The sequence below is a fragment of the Trichomycterus rosablanca genome, chromosome 10 (assembly GCF_030014385.1).
Source record: "Trichomycterus rosablanca isolate fTriRos1 chromosome 10, fTriRos1.hap1, whole genome shotgun sequence".
NCBI lineage: Eukaryota > Metazoa > Chordata > Actinopteri > Siluriformes > Trichomycteridae > Trichomycterus > Trichomycterus rosablanca.
Genome location: NC_085997.1, coordinates 5,106,013 through 5,128,761, shown reverse-complemented (window position 1 = coordinate 5,128,761; position 22,749 = coordinate 5,106,013). Strand labels below are relative to the sequence as shown.

General features: G+C 43.7%; 1 protein-coding gene across 3 annotated transcripts in view; it reads left to right on the top strand.

The window, feature by feature from the left end:
* Positions 1 to 282: 282 nt before the first annotated feature.
* The window catches only part of LOC134321732 (protein shisa-6), a 114,446-nt gene continuing 91,979 nt past the window's right edge, over positions 283 to 22,749 (top strand). For all 3 annotated transcript variants that reach the window (XM_063003557.1, XM_063003559.1, XM_063003556.1), the window contains exons 1-3: positions 283 to 318; positions 3,365 to 4,218; positions 11,930 to 12,090. In XM_063003557.1, the coding sequence (XP_062859627.1) occupies positions 3,674 to 4,218; positions 11,930 to 12,090 (706 nt within the window). In that variant the 5' untranslated portion in view covers positions 283 to 318; positions 3,365 to 3,673. The remainder of the gene's footprint in view (positions 319 to 3,364; positions 4,219 to 11,929; positions 12,091 to 22,749) is intronic.

The following is a 22,749-nucleotide window of genomic DNA, read 5'->3' as shown; positions in this document are numbered from 1 at the left end:
AATAAATCATTGGTGTAAATTAGAAGCAGAAATTGTGGGATTCGAACCATTTGTTTGACTGATTTTATTTACCTCAGGTGATCGAAACGTTCTCCGTTTGCGCTCGCGCGGCCAACAACAACGAGAGGGAGGCGTGACGTCAGCAGAGCTCCTAATGACGTATGACAGAGGGGCGCGCGAGTGCGCTGCTGAAACCCCGCGCTCTCTCTCTCTCTCTCTCTTGCTCTCGCTCGCGCACTCACTTTATTCACGCGCACTCGCTCGCTCAGTCTCCAGCGACGGCAGCGCATCCGCCGAACTGCGCACCGGCAACCCGAGGTAAGAGCCGCTCCTGTTTTATTGTATGCGGAACATTGTATGGGGATGAAATTTACTATCAATGTGGCGCAAAGTGCAGCAGTCAATTTGCGCGATAAATTAGCGGTGGAACTGTGTTTTTCTGCACTATTTAGTCATTTTAAATGCCGTTTGGGACGGTTGTAGCGTTTAAAGTTCTGCAATGCACGCCGAACCAGTGCAAGCGTGCGCGTTTTTGGAACGCATGCTGTGAAAAAAGCGCAAAAGTTGCACAATGTGCAGGTTTAGGGTGCATTTATGGTGGGTAAATAGATAGATGCACGTCTGTGCGCAATGGAATCCCAGTTCTATGTCCATTGGCACAGAAATGACCTGCTGGTCTGGACGAATTGTGGCATCTGGCATTTGGGGTTTAAATTAGTCCTATGGTTTGGCACCTTGTTTTAGTGGTCAAGTGAAGTTCCTTTCAGTCCAGGGTTTTTAATCCATACATTTTGCGTATAGCTCAGTATGAAGAACTTAAATTCTTTAATTATACTCAATTATTAATTATACTCGTTATATCAATGCTTACTTAGAAATGACATCCTTGTAATGAGCCTATTGGGAATACATCCTAGACAGGGCGCTAGTCTATCACGTTCGGGTTGCTGTACCCAGAGAAAAACCCACACAGATGAGAGGACAACCTGCTCACGGACAAGCAAGGTATAAAATCAAGACCCCTTACATGACGTGCCGCCTTGTTCCCTTAGTTAAAATTTGGAACAATTGGATTACCACAATTTCCACTTACATTTTCATTGTCGTGTTCATTTGTTCATTCGGAAATACACTATAGTCAGGGTGTTAGTCCATCATGAATCATCACACCTGAAGACATATCTTATCCACATACTGGTACGTGGAAGGTAGCCGCGCAGGACTTAGAAACCAGAGATGAAGTTCCTCTGGACACTGGAGGTGTTCACACTGCCTCCTATGCCAGTCCAGACTAAATACATTAGGCACCTTGTTCATACATCACGATGAGTTTTTAAAAACTGTCAGACTCCCTTCATTTGCATTCATATTCCTGACGAAGTGCCAACCTGAGGTATCCTAAGGAGCCCATAGAGAGGGTAAAAGCATACCAATTCCTGATTCCTGCTCATTACAGAGATGTTCACAAGTCACAAAATACGAGTCCGAGTCAAGTCACGAGTCTTTAGGCTAGAGTCCGAGTCAAGTCACGAGATAAAAAACAACAACAGATTAGCGACTGTATTTTGCCGTTTTACTTAGTGTCTTTACTTTCCTAGTCATTGTGCACATGAATGTAATTTCCGTAACAAGAAGGTTCCAGTTAAAAGCTTCAGCTGATACGTTTTGTTTTCATCGCAAAACAAAAGCGCAGCAGCCAAAATCCAAAACACAGCAAAAAAATCCTAACCTAACCACTGCTTACCTTAGCTTATGTTCTTCTTATGCTATTAAATGTATAACCGTGTGTCCCATTAGGAATAGAATCCGTCATTTTGTAAATGTGCTTATAATTATAAACCTCCGAACTTTTCCCGGTTGTGAAGTAAAACACGAACTCGTTAGAAATCAAACAAATTAAGCGTTTCATTGACAATCATCTGTGTGACGCAAACTGAATAAATGCAAATAACAAATAGCATTTCTTACTAAAATTAAAATCAGAAGGTCTGATTGGTTTAAAAAGCGGTCTTTCAACCATTAGCGGCAATTCTGTAGGAGTGTTCCATTCAACCCGTTTGTTCCTGTGAAGTGCACTATGTAGGGTATTCCATTATTTTAAGTGAGATTCCAATCCAAAGGTAACAAAAATGTTCAAATGAAGTAAACTAACTAACTAACTACTTATAGTATATATACTATATACGTATATAGTCATGTGAAAAAGTTAGGACACCCCATGAGAACCTGGAAATTGATTGTGAGGAAAAAGTTAGGACACCGTATGCCCTAATAGCCGATATTTCCCCCTTTGGCTGAAATAACCTTTATTAGACATTTCCTATAACCATCTACCAGTCTCTGACAACCAACTGGGAGAAAGTTTTTCCCACTCTTCCATGCAGAATTTCTTCAGCTGTGTGAGGTTTGAGGGGTTTCTTGTAATCACAGCCCATTTCAAACAAATAAAGTTATAAATATATACCTTTATTCGTTTAGGTATATAAGCTCCATCTCTTAGTACTGTTCAAATGAAGCTCATATGTCCATATGTTTAAATATGTTCAAAAATTATATATACAGTATAATTGTCACACATAGCTAATGTTAACACGCTAGGGACTCTTTTTTTTTTTTTTGCGAGTCATGAGTTGAGTCTGAGTCATTTGAAATGAGTCCGAGTCGAGTCTGAAGTCACTGTGCGTGCGACTTACATGAGACTCGGACTTGAGTTCCCATCTCTGGCTCCTTATGATCGTAAAGCAATAGGGCAATGGTAGCACAGCAGGTACTGAACGATTGGTTGGAAAGTTGCTGATTTGAGTGTCACCGCCAACAAAGTTGCCCCTGTTGGGTGCCAACCCTCAATTACATGCATTGTATTGAAGTAGTGTTTGATACTAGCTATTACAGTCTTGGATTTTGGCCAAAATAAGTGTCTAATAAGCCTATTAAGCAGATCAGTGTTTTTCAGCTTGTTGGTCGTGACCCAAAACTGGTTATTAGGACTGGTATGGGTGTGTTGCGGGCATGTGAGGACGAAAACGTGCAAATAAATAAACTGACATAAAAAAACGCCCATAAAAACCACTAATGTAGACAGGAGTTAATTATTTTTACTTAATTAGCAACTCATTGACTCGACGTGGGTACATTCTCAGACGGGGGAAGCTTTTAGCACGTAGACGGGACCAGAGCTGATGGTACTGTGCATAAATAACTGTGCACAGTGGGATAAGAGCGATAAAACCATGCTTAAACATATTTAATCAGCCGTATTCTTCAAAATTGAATGCCTTGTTTGGTTTAATTACGGGTTAAATAAGTCGGAGTCTGTGTCTGTAATTAGGGGTCGAATAAGTCGTGTGTGTTTATTTTTCGCCAGAACAAGATAAGAAGCGGGAGGTAAAGCTGGCACGGGCGAATCTTTCACGCAGGGCGCTCGGTCGGAAAGCTGGGGAAAAAAAACGATGTGCGTTCATCCGTGCGACTGGCACGTCTCCTCTCACTTCATGGAAAGCGCCATTCCTATTAACGTAATGGCACCATCCACGTAGCCTGTCATGCTCCTCTGAAAGTCTTAGCAGGGATGCAGGGTAACGGAGGAAACCGGAACTTTTGGACTGTGTAGGAATCCAAGACGTGGATCGTCGGCAGGAAAACAACAGGCAAGTGATAAGGAGGAAACCAAGCCATGGGCACGACGCACCTGCTGCTCCTCCTGATCTATCTGGACCCGTTGAGTGTGCTGTGCACGACGACGGCCAAGCGCGCGAAACCCCCACCGCGCCGCCCTGCCAAGCCCAAAGAGCTGAACGGCACGTCGACGCAGGCGCAACCCCCGGTCGCAGCTCCTGCGCCCGTCCCCGCCGCGGGCCAGACCCACGACACGTGCCTGGGGTACTACGACGTGAGCGGACAGTTCGACCGCGAGTTCGAGTGCAACAACACGGACCATCGGTACTGCTGCGGCTCCTGCTTCCTGCGCTTCTGCTGCCAGTTCCGCGGCAACCGGCTGGAGCAGCGCACCTGCAGGAACTACAACAAGCCCGACTGGGTGAAGACTGCGGCACCCTCGGCCGCCCCGACCAGTGAACCTTACGATCCAAGTGCCGACCAAACCAACACCGCCGTCTACATTACATGCGGGGTTATTGCCTTCGTCATTGCACTCGGGGTGTCGGCAAAAGTTGCCTACGACAAGGCCACCCAGCCACCTCAGGAGATGAACATCCACAGGTAAGAATTACAGAGCTGTTAAGGAGCTCAACCTTTACAGGGCATCAACTCATTGATGCCTAATTTAACCAACACTGCCTAAAAAACTGGCCAAAATAATGGAAACCAAGCAACAAATGAAAGAAGCAAAAACAGTCACAGCCCACAATGGAGAAAGGAGATAGAACAGGTTGTTAGACAATAGGTTGTTAGATGGAACATCTTTGTAAACTGGCTATTGGAGGCACCCAGGTGGCGCAGCGGGATATCCCGCTCGCATACCAGCGCCGAGATTCTGAACTCCTCGGTTCGAAACTCGGTGTTGCCACCGGTCGGCTGGGCGCCATCTAGATGGCATAATTGGTGGTGCCTGCAGCAAACAAATATCTGTTAGGGTGGGATGACCGGACTATATGAGTGTGGTTTTCAAACGCTGTGTAAGGACCCTGGTTAGCAGACTGAGGTGTCAATGTGCAGAAGTGTGAAAATGAAGCGGCGTGGAGCAGGCAAATATACCCTCTTCAGTGCAACTGGGATCCCCAGCAAGTTTCCACTGTTGGGCCCCTGAGCAAGACCCTTAACGCTCAATTGCTTGATTTGTAATTGGTCCGCCAAATGCTGTAAAAACGTCTGCCAATACTGATGCCTGATCATATGTAGCTAGTACTGGTGTGAGAGCATTAGGTGCAGCAGTGTTGTTAGGATGTTTAAACAAAGGTGTACAGTTAAGAGACTAAAGCTATTTATCATACACGGTGTGTTAATCTTGCTTTAGTCTTTTATCAGTAGACAGTTTCGATCACATGAGGCTGAACCTTGACACTGAGGCATCCCAACAACACTGCTGTACTTGCTACACTTATAAGTAAGGGGTTGTTTTTGACATGTCATTTAAATAAACTGATCAAAGTCTGAATTAGGTTTCTGGTCCAATAAGTAGAAACAAGGTAAATGCATTCATACACTATATGGCCAAAAGTATGTGGACACTATGTGGATGGATAACGATGTTCTTGTTGGACATCCCATTCCAAAACCATAGGTGTACATACACTGATCAGCCATAACATTAAAACCACCTCCTTGTTTCTGCACTCACTGTCCATTTTATCAGCTCCACTTACCATCTAGAAGCACTTTGTAGTTCTACAATTACTGACTGTAGTCCATCTGTTTCTCTGCATGCTTTCACCCTGTTCTTCAATGGTCAGGACCCCCACAGGACCACCACTGAGTGGATCAGACACAGCAGCGCTCCTGGAGTTTTTAAATACAGTCTCCACTCACTGTCCACTCTATTAGACACTCCTACCTAGTTGTTTCATCTTGTAGATGTAAAGTCAGAGACAATCGCTCATCTATTGCTGCTGTTTGAGTTGGTCATCTTCTAGACCTTCATCAGTGGTCACAGGATGCTGCTCACAGGGCGACTAGGTAGGAGTGTCTAATAGAGTGGACAGTGAGTGGACACGGTATTTAAAAACTCCATCAGCGCTGCTGTGTCTGATCCACTCATACCAGCACAACACACTAACACACCACCACCATGTCAGTGTCACTGCAGTGCTGAGAATGATCCACCACCCAAATAATACCTATTCTGTGGTGGTCCTGGGAGAGTTCTGACCATTGAAGGACAGCATGAAAGGGGGCTAATAAAGCATGCAGAGAAACAGATGGACTACAGTCAGTAATTGTAGAACTACTAAGTGCTTTTATATGGTAAGTGGAGCTGATAAAATGGACAGTGAGTTTAGAAACAAGGAGGTGGTTTGTACCCATAAGGTAATCGCATCTGAGGGTTAGGCATTGATGCTGAAGAAAAAGGGTTTAGTCTGCTCTGGTTTGATCTGATTTCTTTAGAATGTTTAATAGCTTTGAGTTCGGGGATTTATGCAAGCCACTGAAGTTCCTTCACACCGAACTCATTAAACCATGTCTTGATTAACCTTGATTTGTGCAGGGGGTGCAGTCAAAGTGAAAGTTAATAACTTTTATGCACCAATTAGCAAGGAGTGTGGCTGAAACACTTAAACTTAATAATTAGGAGGAAGGTCTACATACTTCTGGCTGTATATATTACATGCATACACTTCCCACCCCCTTTCTTCCTGCAAACACGTCTTAAGATGCGCAACTGTACGGGGTCGTTGTTGTTGCATTTGTCGTTTCAAAATTCTCCACATGTTCTCTACTGGTGGCAGGTCAGGACGGCAGGCAGGCCAGTCCTGTACCCATACCCTCTTCCTCCGCAGCCGTGCCTTTGTAATGTGGTTTTGCATCGTCTTGTTGAGAAATGCATGGACGTCCCTGGAAAAGATGACGTCTTGAAGGCAGCACATGTTGCTCTAAGATATCGATGTACTTTTCTGCATTAATGCTGCCATCACAGAAGTGTAAATTACCTTTGCCAAGGGCACTGACACCCCCCGTACCATGACAGACCCTGGCTTTTGGACTTGTTCCTGATAACAGTCTGGATGTTCCGGAGCACACGACCTGGAATACTGATTAATCTGACCACAATACACGTTTCTACTTTGTGACGGTCCATCCTAGATGCCTCCGAGCTCAGAGAAGTCGACGCCGCTTCTGGACATGGTTAACATAAGGCTTCTTGTTTGCACAGTAAAGCTTAAAGTGGCATTTGTGCATGTAACTCTGTATTGTAGTGCTTGACAAAGGTTTGCCAAAGTAATCCCTCACCCATGTCAGCTATTGTTGAGTGGCGGTTCTTGATGCAGTGCCGTCTGAGGGATGGAAGATCACGGGCGTTCAGCTTAAGCTTGCGCTCTTGGCCTTGGCACTGAAATTCCTCCCGATTCCTTGAATCGTTTGATGATATTATGCACTGTAGAGGGAGAAATATATACAAATCCCTTCCAATCTTTCTTTGAGGTTCATTGTTTTTAAACATTTTTATCATTTTCTCACACATTTGTGGACAAACTGGAGATCTTCTGATCATCTTGCTCATCAAAGTCTGCAATCAAATAGAACTCAAAGTAAATGTAAGGAGCACTGCACACTTTGAGTCAATATGGGTTTCTCCCACCTCCAATTATATCTGGACTTCTCTGCCTGGATGAAATAAATCAATACCTACATGCAGAATATGTCAAGAAGTACAGAGAAGCCTTTTCTTACATTGAAATTTGAAAATTGCAGTGTACATTCTGGCTGGCAGGTATTTTTTCAACCGCATTCGATTACCGATAGTTCCCGCTATTCCTTTCAGCACCGCGAGATGGGCTTATAATAGTAAAGACTAATGTCCCTATAAACAAATGACTATAATATAAATCTGGATGTACTGTTTAGTCTCTAATCTATTCCTATGCCAGTAAATGGATCCGAATAATTCAAAACAAACCTTCATTATTAGTCAACCTGTGCAGTTTTTATCTCCTGCAGATGTGCCTTCTTCTCGCACCGCCGACCGCATGCAATATGAGATGCGCTGTGAGCCGTCCGTGACCAAATTCCCAAGCAGGGCACGCAGATTCGCCGTTATAATGCCCGCTAACCTAGGTTCATTCACGATACCCTCTATGTTTAACCACAAGTGGCTTTCCGGTTCATTACTGATCCTTCAATTTTACCTCTCATTTGATCCGCACAATAAAAGCTGATTGTGTGACCGCGCAACCACTGGCCGGGCACATCACAAAGCCCCATGGTTCCTTTATGAAGGAGATGATCTTTATCCGTCATCTCAGTTTCAGATTGCGCTCGCACATACATTGGACTCGTATGGAAAGATTTTATGTCTTAGTAATAATGAAATGCTCACGAGAACTGTTTCACTGATTGCGAAATATACCCGGTCGTGTCATATTACAATGCCAAATCAGAGGGATTTGCATATTTCTCCCTCTACAGTGCATAATATCATTAAATGATTCAAGGAATCATCAAGAACCGCCACTCAACAATAGCTGATATAACCACATGGGTGAGGGATTACTTTGGCAAACCTTTGTCAAGCACTACAATACAGAGTTACATGCACAAATGCCACTTTAAACTTCACTGTGCAAAAAAACAAGCCTCATGTTAACCATTTCCAGAAGCGGTGTCGACTTCTCTGGGCTCGGAGGCATCTAGGATGGACCATCACACAGTGGAAACGTGTATTGTGGTCAATGAATCAGCATTCCAGGTCTTTTTTGGGAAAAATGGACACCGTGTGCTCCGGACCAAAGACGGAAAGGACCATCCAGACTGTTATCAGGAACAAGTCCAAAAGCCAGGGTCTGTCATGGTATGGGGGTGTGTCAGTGCCCTTGGCATAGGTAATTTACACTTCTGTGATGGCAGCATTAATGCAGAAAAGTCCATGTCCATGCATTTTTCCATATGCTGCACACATTACAAAGGCATGCCAGTGGAAGAAGAGAGTACGGGTACTGGACTGGCCTGCCTGCAGTCCTGACCTGTCCCCAATAGAGTGTGGAGAGTGTGGAGAATTTTGAACCGAATAATGCGACAACAATAATGCCAAAACGTCTTTTAAGTGTGGTGAATGGCAACATTATAAAGTGGTAAATGCTTTACTGTCCCAACTTTTTTTGGAATGTGTTACAGGCCTGAAATTCAGGAATGGAAGTTAAAGCACTAAATATCTCAGGTTCATCCTGTCTGCAATCAAATAAAAATGAAAGTAAATGTACAATACTTTTATGTGTTTAAAAATGAGTTCCCAACACATAATTTGTCTTTTTTGTTTGTTATTAAATTAGCGTGGGCTTAGACTTCTTACATTCCCAACCAATATTGACCAAATTACTTAATAGAATAAAAATTTATCAGTTTAAATCAATACTTTAAATTTGATTGATAACCCTAACCTTAACCCTAACCCAGTCCTTGTAAATAAGGTTTAGACTCTGCCCTTGTCAATTGTAGTAAATTTGGGATGTCCTGTATGCCGGTCAGTCCTAGTAAGTGACGTATAGCCTCTGTCCCTGCCAGTCCTTGTAAATTGGGTGTGGCCTCTATACTTCTTAATCCTGCCAAATGATTTGTGTCTTACTGCTTGTAAATCCCAGTAAGGGAGGCAGAACCTCTAAGCCTGTTAGTTCCAATGCAAAATGCATGACCTTCATGTCTCAATAGTCACTTTGAAGGAGGAGAGTCTTTGTCAATACCCAATAAAAGATGCATGACTCCAAATTTGATTGATAACCCTAACCTTAACCCTAACCCTATCCCTAACCCTGATTCCTGATCCAAAATGGCATGTATGTCCAGTTGGAAGATAATCATGGCTAAACTGGTACAGGCTTCTTTTTCTGTGTTACCTCTGTGCCTGTGATTCCTAGTGAAGCAGATGTGAAGACCCAGTAACCTCTGTGCCCATAAGTCCCAGCGAAAAAGGTGTACCCCTGAGCCTGTCAGTCAAAGTAAAGGAGGCATGGCCTTTGTGTCTGTTAGTCCCAGAGAAAAAGGCCGTAGACATGGCCCCAGTGAAGAAGGCACGACCTCTATGCCTGTCAGTCCCATTGAAAGAGGCGTGGCTTCTATGCAGGTCAGTCCTTATAAATAAGGTTTAGACTCTGCCCTTGTCAATCGTAGTAAGTCGGTCAGTCCTAGTAAGTGACGTATAGCCTCTGTCCCTGCCAGTCCTTGTAAATTGGGTGTGGCCTCTATACTTCTTAATCCTGCTGAATGATTTGTGTCTTACTGCATTAAAAATCCCAGTAAGGGAGGCAGAACCTCTAAGCCTGTTAGTTCCAATGCAAAATGCATGACATTCATGTCTCAGTAGTCACTTTGAGGAAGAGTCTTTGTCAATACCCAATAAAAAAGTAACAACAGGAGTAGGCTGTTTGGCTCCTATTTAAATAAAATAGGGTGTGGCTTATAAGCTTGTGAGTCCAGAAGGTAGAGATATGGCTGAAATACTTACCAGTTTGTTGCCCCAAGTTCAGACCGGCAGTGATTTATCACCTCTTGTCACCTGAATCGCTGATCGCTTGTCACCCTGTGTTCACACCGGAAGTATCATCTTTGCCAATTGATTATTATTATTATTAATATTACTATTGGACACAGGTAGGCTAGTGGGTAGAGATTTGGGCCATCAATTTAAAGAGTGTCAGTTCGAATCCAGCCTCAGTTCCAGCCTCAATAGGAACTGTCAATGCTCAGTTCCTATTGGTAATCGCTACATCGCTTTGCTTCCACTTTTCTTTGGCTCAACTCCCCCCACTTTGCATCACTAAGGTTTGCTCCGCCTCCTGTTTCTGGCTCACACCTCTGAAAATCTGAACGTAGAAGTTAGGTGTGGTCTTTCTCCCTGTCAACCACAGCCCGTTGAAGGAAGTAGGCATGGCATACGCATCTAACAGTCACAGGGAAGAAAGAATGATCAGAATGGCATGGGTTTTGTGCCTGTCAGCTCCATCTCATTAAAATAAACCTGGCTTCTGAGTCTGTCAGTCCCAGGGAAGGAGGTGTGAGCTCTGTGACCATTAGTGCCAGCGAAGAAGGTGTGGGCTCTGTGACTACCAACACTGATTCACATTGAATATATTGATTAATTGCACTTGTACACCGATCAGCCATAACATTAAACCACCCCCTTGTTTTTACACTCACTGTCCATTTTATCAGCTCCACTTACCATATAGGAGCACTTTGTAGTTCTACAATTACTGACTGTAGTCTATCTATTTCTCTACATACTTTTTTAGCCTGCTTTTACCCTGTTCTTCAATGGTCAGGACCCCAACAGGACCACCACAGAGCAGGTATTATTTAGGTGGTGGATGATTCTCAGCACTGCAGTGACGATGACGTGGTGGTGTGTTAGTGTGTGTTGTGCTGGTATGAGTGGATAAGACACAGCAGCGCTGCTGGAGTTTTTAAATTCCGTGTCCACTCTACTGTCCACTCCTACCTAGCTGGTCCACCTTGTAGATGTAAAGTCAGAGACAATCGCTCATCTATTCCTGCTGTTTGAGTTGGTCATCTTTTAGACCTTCATCAGTGGTCACAGGACGCTGCCCATGGGGCGCTGTTGGCTGGATGTTTTTGGTTGGTGGACTATTCACCATCAGCGCTGCTGTGTCTTATCCACTCATACCAACACAACACACACTAACACACCACCACCATGTCAGTGTCACTGCAGTGCTGAGAATGATCCACCACCCAAATTATACCTGCTCTGTGGTGGTCCTGGGAGAGTTCTGACCATTGAAGGACAGCATGAAAGGGGGCTAATAAAGCATGCAGAGAAACAGATGGACTACAGTCAGTAATTGTAGAACTACAAAGTGCTTCTATATGGAAAGTGGAGCTGATAAAATGGACAGTGAGTGTAGAAACAAGGAGGTGGTTTTTAATGTTATGGCTGATCAGTGTATATAAACCATTAGAGCTACAAATGACTAAAACTACTTTGATAATAAAAGTGAATAATGTCTTGAAGGGCTTCCAGAGCCTATTTAGAGGCTTCAAAACAAATGAAGACGCACCATCTAAATTTAATTGGAAAATCTGTTGTTGGCATACTGGCAAATGCTACAAATGCAAAACAGCATTCATATTTCAGAATTAATCTAAATTAAAACCCTCGCTTCACGCAAATCGCAACACTCCGAATGATAAAGCGTACGCATTTGTATTGCCGAACTGAGCTGTTATTCTTAGTCGTTCACCGTGTCGACATTCCGTCCATGCAGCAGAGCTATAAATCATCGTTGTGTGTGTTTACTCCTCGCAGGGCTCTAGCAGATATTTTAAGGCAACAAGGACCAATTCCAATCTCCCAGTATGACTGTGAAAACTTCGCCGCGATGAACAGCGCATCCAAAGACGACACCCCTCAGCGGACGGGCTCCAAGAACCACTATACCCCCGTTCACGCATCAAAATCCAATCACGGTAAGGTTCTGGACACTCACAAGTTCTGATTTTCTGTGTTTTGTTAAAATCAAGAATGACCTTTTACTTAAATAAATACACATTGTCCATTTCATCACCTCCACCTACCGTATAAGAGCACTTTGTAGTTCTAAAATTACTAACTGTAGTCCATCTGTTTCTCTGCATGCTTTGTTAGCCCCCTTTAATGCTGTTCTTCAATGGTCAGGACTTTCCAAGGACCACCACAGAGCAGGTATTATTTACGTGGTGGCTCATTCTCAGCACTGCAGTGACACTGACATGGTGGTGGTGTGTTAGTGTGTGTTGTGCTGGTACAAGTGGATCAGACACAGCAGCGCTGCTGGAGAATAGTCCACCAACCAAATATATATCCATCCACTGGAACAGCGCCCCGTGGGCAGCGTCCTGTGACCACTGATGAAGGTCTAGAAGATAAACAACTCATACAGCAGCAATAGATGAGCGAATTACAGTCAGTAATTGTAGAACTACAAAGTGGTTCTATGTGGTAAGTGGAGCATTTTATTTCATGCGCGCCAATGTCAGTCTCGTGGTGTCATGGTGTCTAGCGTAGGTAGATTTTTACGATAGCTCATACGGGTTTCCCTCCTGTCATGGTGCCACACGTCTGCCACTCAAACAGCGAGACTCTGAGCCAACATGCCAGTGCTTCACTTCACTTCACTGTACTGTGGAGTAACTGGCATATTAACACTCACTTATCAGCTGTTCATCAGGTCTGGCTTAGGTGCAAACTGAGCACTGGGATGATATTCACATAATGTGCTTTATTTTTAAATGTTTGCATTTAAATGTCACTCTTAATATTTTTAATATTTTAATACAAAATACAGTTTTAAATTATCGTGTTATTTATTAATGGAAAAAATGGTTAGTGTTGCCAACTCCTCAGTAAGGAAAGTAGCTATTGGCTGTCCTAAAAGGCGCTAAATGACGTCATCACCTAATTTGCATAGGGGTTAGCACATCTCGATAGGTCTACATACACTATATTGCCAAAAGTATTCGCTCGTCTGCCTTCACACAAATATGCACATGAGTGACGTCCCATTATTAATTCATAGGGTTTAATATGATGTCGGCCCACCCTTTGCAGCTATAAGATCTTCAACTCTTCTGGGAAGGCTTTCCACAAGGTTTATGGGAATTTTTTACCATTCTTCCAGAAGCGCATTTGTGAGGTCAGACACTAATGTTGGACGAGAAAGCCTGGCTCGCAGTCTCCACTTTAATTCATCCCAAAGGTGTTCTATCAGGTTGAGGTCAGGACTCTGTGCAGGCCAGTCAAGTTCTTCCACACCAAACTCGCTCATCCAAGTCTTTTTGGACCTTGCTTTGTGCACTGGTGCGCAGTCATGTAGGAACAGGAAGGGGCCATCCCCAAACTGTTCCCACATAGTTGGGAGCATGAAATTGTCCAAAATCTCTTGGTATGCTGAAGCATTAAAAGTTCCTTTCACTGGAACTAAGGGGCAGAGCCCAACTCCTGAAAAACAAACCTACAACATACAGTGTATCACAAAAGTGAGTACACCCCTCACATTTCTGCAGATATTTAAGTATATCTTTTCATGGGACAACACTGACAAAATGACACTTTGACACAATGAAAAGTAGTCTGTGTGCAGCTTATATAACAGTGTCAATTTATTCTTCCCTCAAAATAACTCAATATACAGCCATTAATGTCTAAACCACCGGCAACAAAAGTGAGTACACCCCTTAGTGAAAGTTCCTGAAGTGTCAATATTTTGTGTGGCCACCATTATTTCCCAGAACTGCCTTAACTCTCCTGGGCATGGAGTTTACCAGAGCTTCACAGGTTGCCACTGGAATGCTTTTCCACTCCTCCATGACGACATCACGGAGCTGGCGGATATTTGAGACTTTGCACTCCTCCACCTTCCGCTTGAGGATGCCCCAAAGATGTTCTATTGGGTTTAGGTCTGGAGACATGCTTGGCCAGTCCATCACCTTTACCCTCAGCCTCTTCAATAAAGCAGTGGTCGTCTTAGAGGTGTGTTTGGGGTCATTATCATGCTGGAACACTGCCCTGCGACCCAGTTTCCGGAGAGAGGGGATCATGCTCTGCTTCAGTATTTCACAGTACATATTGGAGTTCATGTGTCCCTCAATGAAATGTAACTCCCCAACACCTGCTGCACCCATGCAGCCCCAGACCATGGCATTCCCACCACCATGCTTGACTGTAGGCATGACACACTTATCTTTGTACTCCTCACCTGATTGCCGCCACACATGCTTGAGACCATCTGAACCAAACAAATTAATCTTGGTCTCATCAGACCATAGGACATGGTTCCAGTAATCCATGTCCTTTGTTGACATGTCTTCAGCAAACTGTTTGTGGGCTTTCTTGTGTAGAGACTTCAGAAGAGGCTTCCTTCTGGGGTGACAGCCATGCAGACCAATTTGATGTAGTGTGCGGCGTATGGTCTGAGCACTGACAGGCTGACCCCCAACCTTTTCAATCTCTGCAGCAATGCTGACAGCACTCCTGCGCCTATCTTTCAAAGACAGCAGTTGGATGTGACGCTGAGCACGTGCACTCAGCTTCTTTGGACGACCAACGCGAGGTCTGTTCTGAGTGGACCCTGCTCTTTTAAAACGCTGGATGATCTTGGCCACTGTGCTGCAGCTCAGTTTCAGGGTGTTGGCAATCTTCTTGTAGCCTTGGCCATCTTCATGTAGCGCAACAATTCGTCTTTTAAGATCCTCAGAGAGTTCTTTGCCATGAGGTGCCAAGTTGGAACTTTCAGTGACCAGTATGAGAGAGTGTGAGAGCTGTACTACTAAATTGAACACACCTGCTCCCTATGCACACCTGAGACCTAGTAACACTAACAAATCACATGACATTTTGGAGGGAAAATGACAAGCAGTGCTCAATTTGGACATTTAGGGGTGTAGTCTCTTAGGGGTGTACTCACTTTTGTTGCCGGTGGTTTAGACATTAATGGCTGTATATTGAGTTATTTTGAGGGAAGAATAAATTGACACTGTTATATAAGCTGCACACAGACTACTTTTCATTGTGTCAAAGTGTCATTTTGTCAGTGTTGTCCCATGAAAAGATATACTTAAATATCTGCAGAAATGTGAGGGGTGTACTCACTTTTGTGATACACTGTAATTCCCCTTTACACTTGGCACAATGCAGTCATACAAGTATCGTTCTCCTGGCAACCACCAAACCCAGACTCGTCCATCGGATTGCCAGACGGAGAAGCGTGATTCGTCACTCCAAAGTCCAGTGGCGGTGTGCTTTACACCACTGCATCTGACGCTTTGCAACTAGCTCGGCAGGCAGAGCTGAGATTCGATACGATGTATATGTTTTTACCGCTGCGCCACCTGAGCCGCCCCAAACTTTAAACTTTTAAAGGAATTAAAACTAAAACCATACATTTTTAACCGCTAGTAGGAATAAATTAGGCAAAGGTAGCACAGAAAGAATTATAGGCGTTCCACTCGACGAGTCCAAAACAGATGTGCGCATGCTCGGTAGGACAAATCGATGGGTACTTTGGGTAGGATAAATCAACAGAGAATAACGGCAGCACCCACTGCTCGCTGAGGACAGTAACTGCAGAACGATATGTGCTTTCAAGTCGCTAGAGGGGTCTGAAAACTCGCTATATATAGCGACAAAGTCGCTAAGTTGGCAACACTGAAGATGGTATGGAGTTCATACCAAGGGGTAGCCAATTAATTACATTTATTTATTCTGTTTGGGTAAATTTATCAGGATTGTATATGTGCTTATCTGCTTTATTGAGTAATCAAGAAAGTAATTTTATTATTTCATTATACTCAAGTGGGTGGGACGATGGCTCAGTGGGTAGCACTGTCACCTCACAGCTAGAAGGTCCTGGGTTGTGGAGTTAGTACGTTCTCCCTGTGTCTGTGTGGGTTTCCACAGTTCAAAGACAAGCAGTCAGGTACACTGGTGATGTAAAATATCCCCAGGTATGTGTGTGTTTGCCCTGTGATGGACTGGTGACCTGTCTGGGGTGTTTCCCACCTCTCGCCCAGTGAATTGGACCCATCGTGAGCCTATGGTTCCAGTTTTTGGTTGTGCCACGCCCATTCACTTTCAGAAGCACATGGACTGAGTGTTTGTGTTTATGTTACACGCCCCCTTGTCTCCGCCCCATCTGCTGATTCTCCCTCACATTAATGATCACCAGCTGCTCCTTGTGTTTCAATGATTGTTTAGTAGCTGTAAAAGGTTGGGCAGCTTAGCCTGAAATCTGGTTTGCTAGTATAATAGCCTAGCCTAGCCACAACCATGAGCTCCTTGTTCAAAAAATTTCCCTCTGGAAACATAAGGTAACTATCTAGCTAGCTAGCCTAAGTGTAACCTTGAGATCCTTGTTCTTTGTTAGCCTAGCTTTAGCATAACTGTGAGATCCTTGTTCTTTGTCATAGCCTAGCTTCATTGTAACCTCGATCCTTGTTCTTTGTTATAGCCTAGCTTTAGTGTAACCTTGATATGTTACTTGTTATAGCCTAGCTTTTGTGTAACCTTTAGATACTTGTTCTTTGTTATAGCCTAGCTTCAGTGTAACCTTTAGATCCTTGTTCGTTGTTATAGCCTAGCTTTAGTGTAACCTTGAGATCCTTGTTCTTTGTTATAGCCTAGCTTCAGTGTAACCTTGAGATCCTTGGTGTTTGTCCTGCTATCCACATAATTTCTAGTCCTTGGTGTTAGGCATCAGTGTGTGAATTAGCATTTCTAGTTTAGGGTTCTGTTATTTGTTTCCAAGCCATGGTTAGCAATTAGCATGAGTTTAGCTTTAGCCTATGAGCCTTTAGCCTTCATGTTCACAGTGTAGACATAACACGTCTATGAAGAACTGAATCAAGGTAATGAACTTAAATACATCACTCTAAAAGGGGGAAAATACTTGGTCACTGTAGATGCATTTGGTGGGTTCTGGACGACGGTTGCACCCACCCTCTACCCCATCCATCAATGGAAACGACCCCCAAAGGACCTCTACTGACTATATATTATGTTAGTGGTGGGTCATTCTGCACTGCATTGACAATAAAATTGTAATGACATAGTGCTTTGTGTTTTACTGGTATTAGTGTATCAGGTGCAACAGGGCTGATGGGAGATATAATATATATAGGAGATATAATGGCTCTATTCATATATATATATATATATATATATATATATATATATATATATATACAGTGTATCACAAAAATGAGTACACCCCTCACATTTCTGCAAATATTTCATTATATCTTTTCATGGGACAACACTATAGACATGAAACTTGGATATAACTTAGAGTAGTCAGTGTACAACTTGTATAGCAGTGTAGATTTACTGTCTTCTGAAAATAACTCAACACACAGCCATTAATGTCTAAATGGCTGGCAACATAAGTGAGTACACCCCACAGTGAACATGTCCAAATTGTGCCCAAAGTGTCAATATTTTGTGTGACCACCATTATTATCCAGCACTGCCTTAACCTTCTTGGGCATGGAATTCACCAGAGCTGCACAGGTTGCTACTGGAATCCTCTTCCACTCCTCCATGATGACATCACGGAGCTGGTGGATGTTAGACACCTTGAACTCCTCCACCTTCCACTTGAGGATGCGCCACAGGTGCTCAATTGGGTTTAGTCCATCACCTTTACCTTCAGCTTCCTCAGCAAGGCAGTTGTCATCTTGGAGGTTGTGTTTGGGGTCGTTATCCTGTTGGAAAACTGCCATGAGGCCCAGTTTTCGAAGGGAGGGGATCATGCTCTGTTTCAGAATGTCACAGTACATGTTGGAATTCATGTTTCCCTCAATGAACTGCAGCTCCCCAGTGCCAGCAACACTCATGCAGCCCAAGACCATGATGCTACCACCACCATGCTTGACTGTAGGCAAGATACAGTTGTCTTGGTACTTCTCACCAGGGCGCCGCCACACATGCTGGACACCATCTGAGCCAAACAAGTTTATCTTGGTCTCGTCAGACCACAGGGCATTCCAGTAATCCATGTTCTTGGACTGCTTGTCTTCAGCAAACTGTTTGCTGGCTTTCTTGTGCGTCAGCTTCCTTCTGGGATGACGACCATGCAGACCGAGTTGATGCAGTGTGCGGCGTATGGTCTGAGCACTGACAGGCTGACCTCCCACGTCTTCAACCTCTGCAGCAATGCTGGCAGCACTCATGTGTCTATTTTTTAAAGCCAACCTCTGGATATGACGCCGAACACGTGGACTCAACTTCTTTGGTCGACCCTGGCGAAGCCTGTTCCGAGTGGAACCTGTCCTGGAAAACCGCTGTATGACCTTGGCCACCATGCTGTAGCTCAGTTTCAGGGTGTTAGCAATCTTCTTATAGCCCAGGCCATCTTTGTGGAGAGCAACAATTCTATTTCTCACATCCTCAGAGAGTTCTTTGCCATGAGGTGCCATGTTGAATATCCAGTGGCCAGTATGAGAGAATTGTACCCAAAACACCAAATTTAACAGCCCTGCTCCCCATTTACACCTGGGACCTTGACACATGACACCAGGGAGGGACAACGACACATTTAGGCACAATTTGGACATGTTCACTGTGGGGTGTACTCACTTATGTTGCCAGCTATTTAGACATTAATGGCTGTGTGTTGAGTTATTTTCAGAAGACAGTAAATCTACACTGCTATACAAGCTGTACACTGACTACTCTAAGTTATATCCAAGTTTCATGTCTATAGTGTTGTCCCATGAAAAGATATAATGAAATATTTGCAGAAATGTGAGGGGTGTACTCACTTTTGTGATACACTGTATATATATATATATATATATATATATATATATATATATATAAATATATATATTTATATATATATATATATATATATATAAATATATATAAAACATAACATATATATATGAAACAATATTTATTATACAGTGATACCTTGAAACTCAACGTCAATTGGTTTTGGGAGTGTCGTTGAGTTTTAAGTTATTTTTTCCCCATTGGAACATATGGGAAACCTGTTAATGCGTCCATGGTCCAGTGGACCTGCGTGTATTTTACGCTCATGTAAAATAATGGGGTTGTTTTTGACACTTATGCACTAAAAATAACACAAATATAATACAATACAATTAAAAACAGTTAAATACAATAAATTCTGCTCTTTACCTTTACTTCTTTATTGTTTTCTTATGCTTTTTAATTATAATTGGAGAGAACTTATGAGCTGTAATAATTAAGAGTTTGTGTTTCTATGTTGTTCTTTTAATAAATTAAGTCACATTAAGCTTTTTTTTAATGATAAGTGTTTTAGACTCTGAGAAAAGCTGATTCTCACAATTTCTTAGCACCCTGAGCTATAACAAGTTTAAAAGTGAAACAGGAGGAAAATCCAGCTGAACACAGATACACGTGGAGCTTTCAGAGTGGATTTGATGGTTATTCCACACAAATGCAGGTTCGTCTCGTATTCGCACCGCTCGAGCCGACACTGGTGGTGGTGTGTTAGTGTGTGTTGTGCTGGTATGAGTGGATCAGACACAGCAGCGCTTCTGGAGTTTTTAAATACCGTGTCCACTCACTGTCCACTCCATTAGACACTCCTACCTAGTTGGTCCACCTTGTAGATGTAAAGTCAGAGACGATCGCTCATCTATTGCTGCTGTTTGAGTCGGTCATCTTCTAGACCTTCATCAGTGGTCACAGGATGCTGCCCACGGAGCGCTGTTGGCTAAATGTTTTTGGTTGGTCCAGCAGTGACAGTGTGTGTTGTGCTGGTATGAGTGGATAAAACACCTCACTAACACATCACCATCATGTCAGTGTCACTGCAGTGCTGAGAATGATCCACCACCCAAATAATACCTGCTCTGTGGTGGTCCTGTGGGGGTCCTGACCATTGAAGAACAGCATGAAAGGGGGCTAACAAAGCAGGCAGAGAAACAGATGGACTACAGTCAGTAATTGTAGAACTACAAAGTGCTTCAATATGGTAAGTGGAGCTGATAAAATGGACAGTGTGTAGAAACAAGGAGGTGGTTTTAATGTTGTGGCTCTGTAGTGGTCCTGTGGGGGCCCTGACCATTGTAGAATGGGGTGAAAGCAGGCTAAAAACGTATGTAGAGAAACAGATGGACTACAGTCAGTAATTGTAGAACTACAAAGTAGAGCTGATAAAATGGACAGTGAGTGTAGAAACAAGGCTGTGTATAATGCTGCGTGCCCTTGCCACAAGGTGAAATTACTTCATATTTCTATACTAATTAGTTGAGTAATAAATTAATTAACGCTCGTTTACCTTTTATAAGGTTTATGTCACGCCCGTAGGTCAAGGTCCATGTGTAATTTTCTTATAGTTTATGAGCACAGTACTGAACGCATGAAATCAATCTGACTTGTTAAGCTCCGAGTTGCCAGTGGGCAGTTAAGCAAAGTCTCGTTTCTTCTATTTTACTCTTTTTAGCAATTATAACTACAATCGCTCAGGCTGTGATGCCTCAGTAATAACTGTAATTAATTTTTAAAGGTCTGAAAATATTTCCCAACATCCGCTGGAGGACACACCTGAGGCAAAGCTGCGCATCAAACACACACTAGCACTGATGCTGCGTAGCGGTCTTGTTACATCTACCTGACATTTTTTTGAGAAATACTGTAGATAGCTTTCATAAATAGATTCAACTTTATTGTCATAACATCAACTCTTTTGTGAAGACTGTCCTGAAGTCCCTTGAAGGATCTTAGATCCTAGTTTCCTTCCAATCTTTGTGAGCCTTAGCCTATCTTAGCCTTTTCACCCTGTTTCCCTACCATAGAAGTGGCTTCTTGACTGCTACCCTTCAAAAAAAGACCATTCCTGATCAAGTTTCTGACTGTAAAAGAGTCAACTTGGCGTCCTGATGAAGCTGCTAGATCCTTGCTGGACTTCTTCCAGTCCTTCTAAGAAAAAACTCTGAGAGGTTTTCCAGATGTGTGCAATGTGGGCAGTTATTGTAGCTGATGGATTGATGGATGAAAGGAAGACGCTTCTCCTGAACCAACTGGTTCAAGCAGGAATACTCCTGTATCTCCTCCCAGAAGGCAGATGATTATACAATGTGGGGCTTAGGTGAGTGGAGTCCCTGATAATCCTAATAGTGGTGAAGATCTCTAACGGCAAGAGAGGTCTTTACCACTCTTTGTAGGGTCATCCTGTAAGCCATAGGAGAACTGCTGTACCACAAAGTAAAGATGCTGCTGCTCCATCCAAACGAGGTGTTGAAAGTCCAAGAAAGATCTAACAAGACCCACAAGAACATGAAGCTGGAGACATGTTCTGCCTCAGCTCTGTTGGTCTGGACAGGAGTGCACATGCACAACAAGCTCTTTGGTTTTCCCAGAGTTGAGGAGAAGGTTGTTGGAGGAACAACACACTGCTGGTTGCTGGATCTCCTCTGATGTTGGATCTATACAGAGGCAGCCTTATGTCCAGGCTGGAGGACATGTCAAGTCAATGAACAGCATCCAGATGTCCAACTGGGTAAGGGTAGCATGAAGAGCAGCGTGAATGGCGTCCTCAGTCGATCTCTTTTAGAGACACCCAAACTGGTGAGGATCCAGTCTGGATTGGGGACTCCAATGGTGTTCAAAGTCAGGATGGAGGACATGTAAAGTCAACGAACAGCATCAGAATGTCTAGGTGGATGAGGACAACCATGGCAGTTTTAGTTGATCTGTTTTGGCAGCGCCCAAACCGGTGAGTATCCAGTGACTCTGGAAGAGCCACACCACTTTCAGGTCACTGAAGACCAATTCCTCAAAGCCCTTACAATGAAGAAGGGTGTGAAACAAGACATTGTCTTCCAGTATGTAGGAACAGTATCCTTGGCCAGTGACCGGTTGAAGATGTCATTGAAGCCCTGGACTAACTGTCCAGCACATTGTGGAACTGAGCTCATTTAGGATAGAAGTGCTGCTGGATGAGATGGTCGGAGAACATTGTCTGTAGTCTATGAGGGTCTGGATGCCCATTCACCTGCAGCCAAGCGTCTGAGGAGTAAAAGCGCTCCTCAGCAGGCAGTTTGTAGGTGTGTCTGGCTTTCCTAATGCCCACGGCTTCACCAGATCCGAAAGCAGCTTCAAGTGCCTTCAGCAGTTGGCCGACTTTGTCATTCGTCCACCGCCAACTCATTCCAAATGTGAAAATTGAACCCAGTCACACCTGAGGAGACCTCTTCTCCTTCACCCATACTTTGTTGGATTGGCAAATGAGGGCAGTCTTGTGCCTGGAGAGTTACGCACTGATCTCAGTGTTCCTCCACTTCCATACAGGTGCCTCCGGCTACTAACCAAGGTCCTTACACAGCGTCGAAGACCCAACTCCCATTTTAGTCCTGTAGTAGCCAATTTTGCCTGCAGCAGGCACTGCCAATTGTGCCTGCTAGGGGGGCACCCACAACTTTTTTTTTGAAGATTAAAAGAACAGTTTGTTAAGCTCTACAGTCACGTTGTGTGCTTCTACTGTATAATAAAGGCTTAGCTTGATCACTCGGTGTGATGTGAGCTCCTGTCAGCCACCACGTTGATACAGTGACAGCTCAGCGTCTGGTCAATTCGGTGACCATGTTCTATTTGGAACC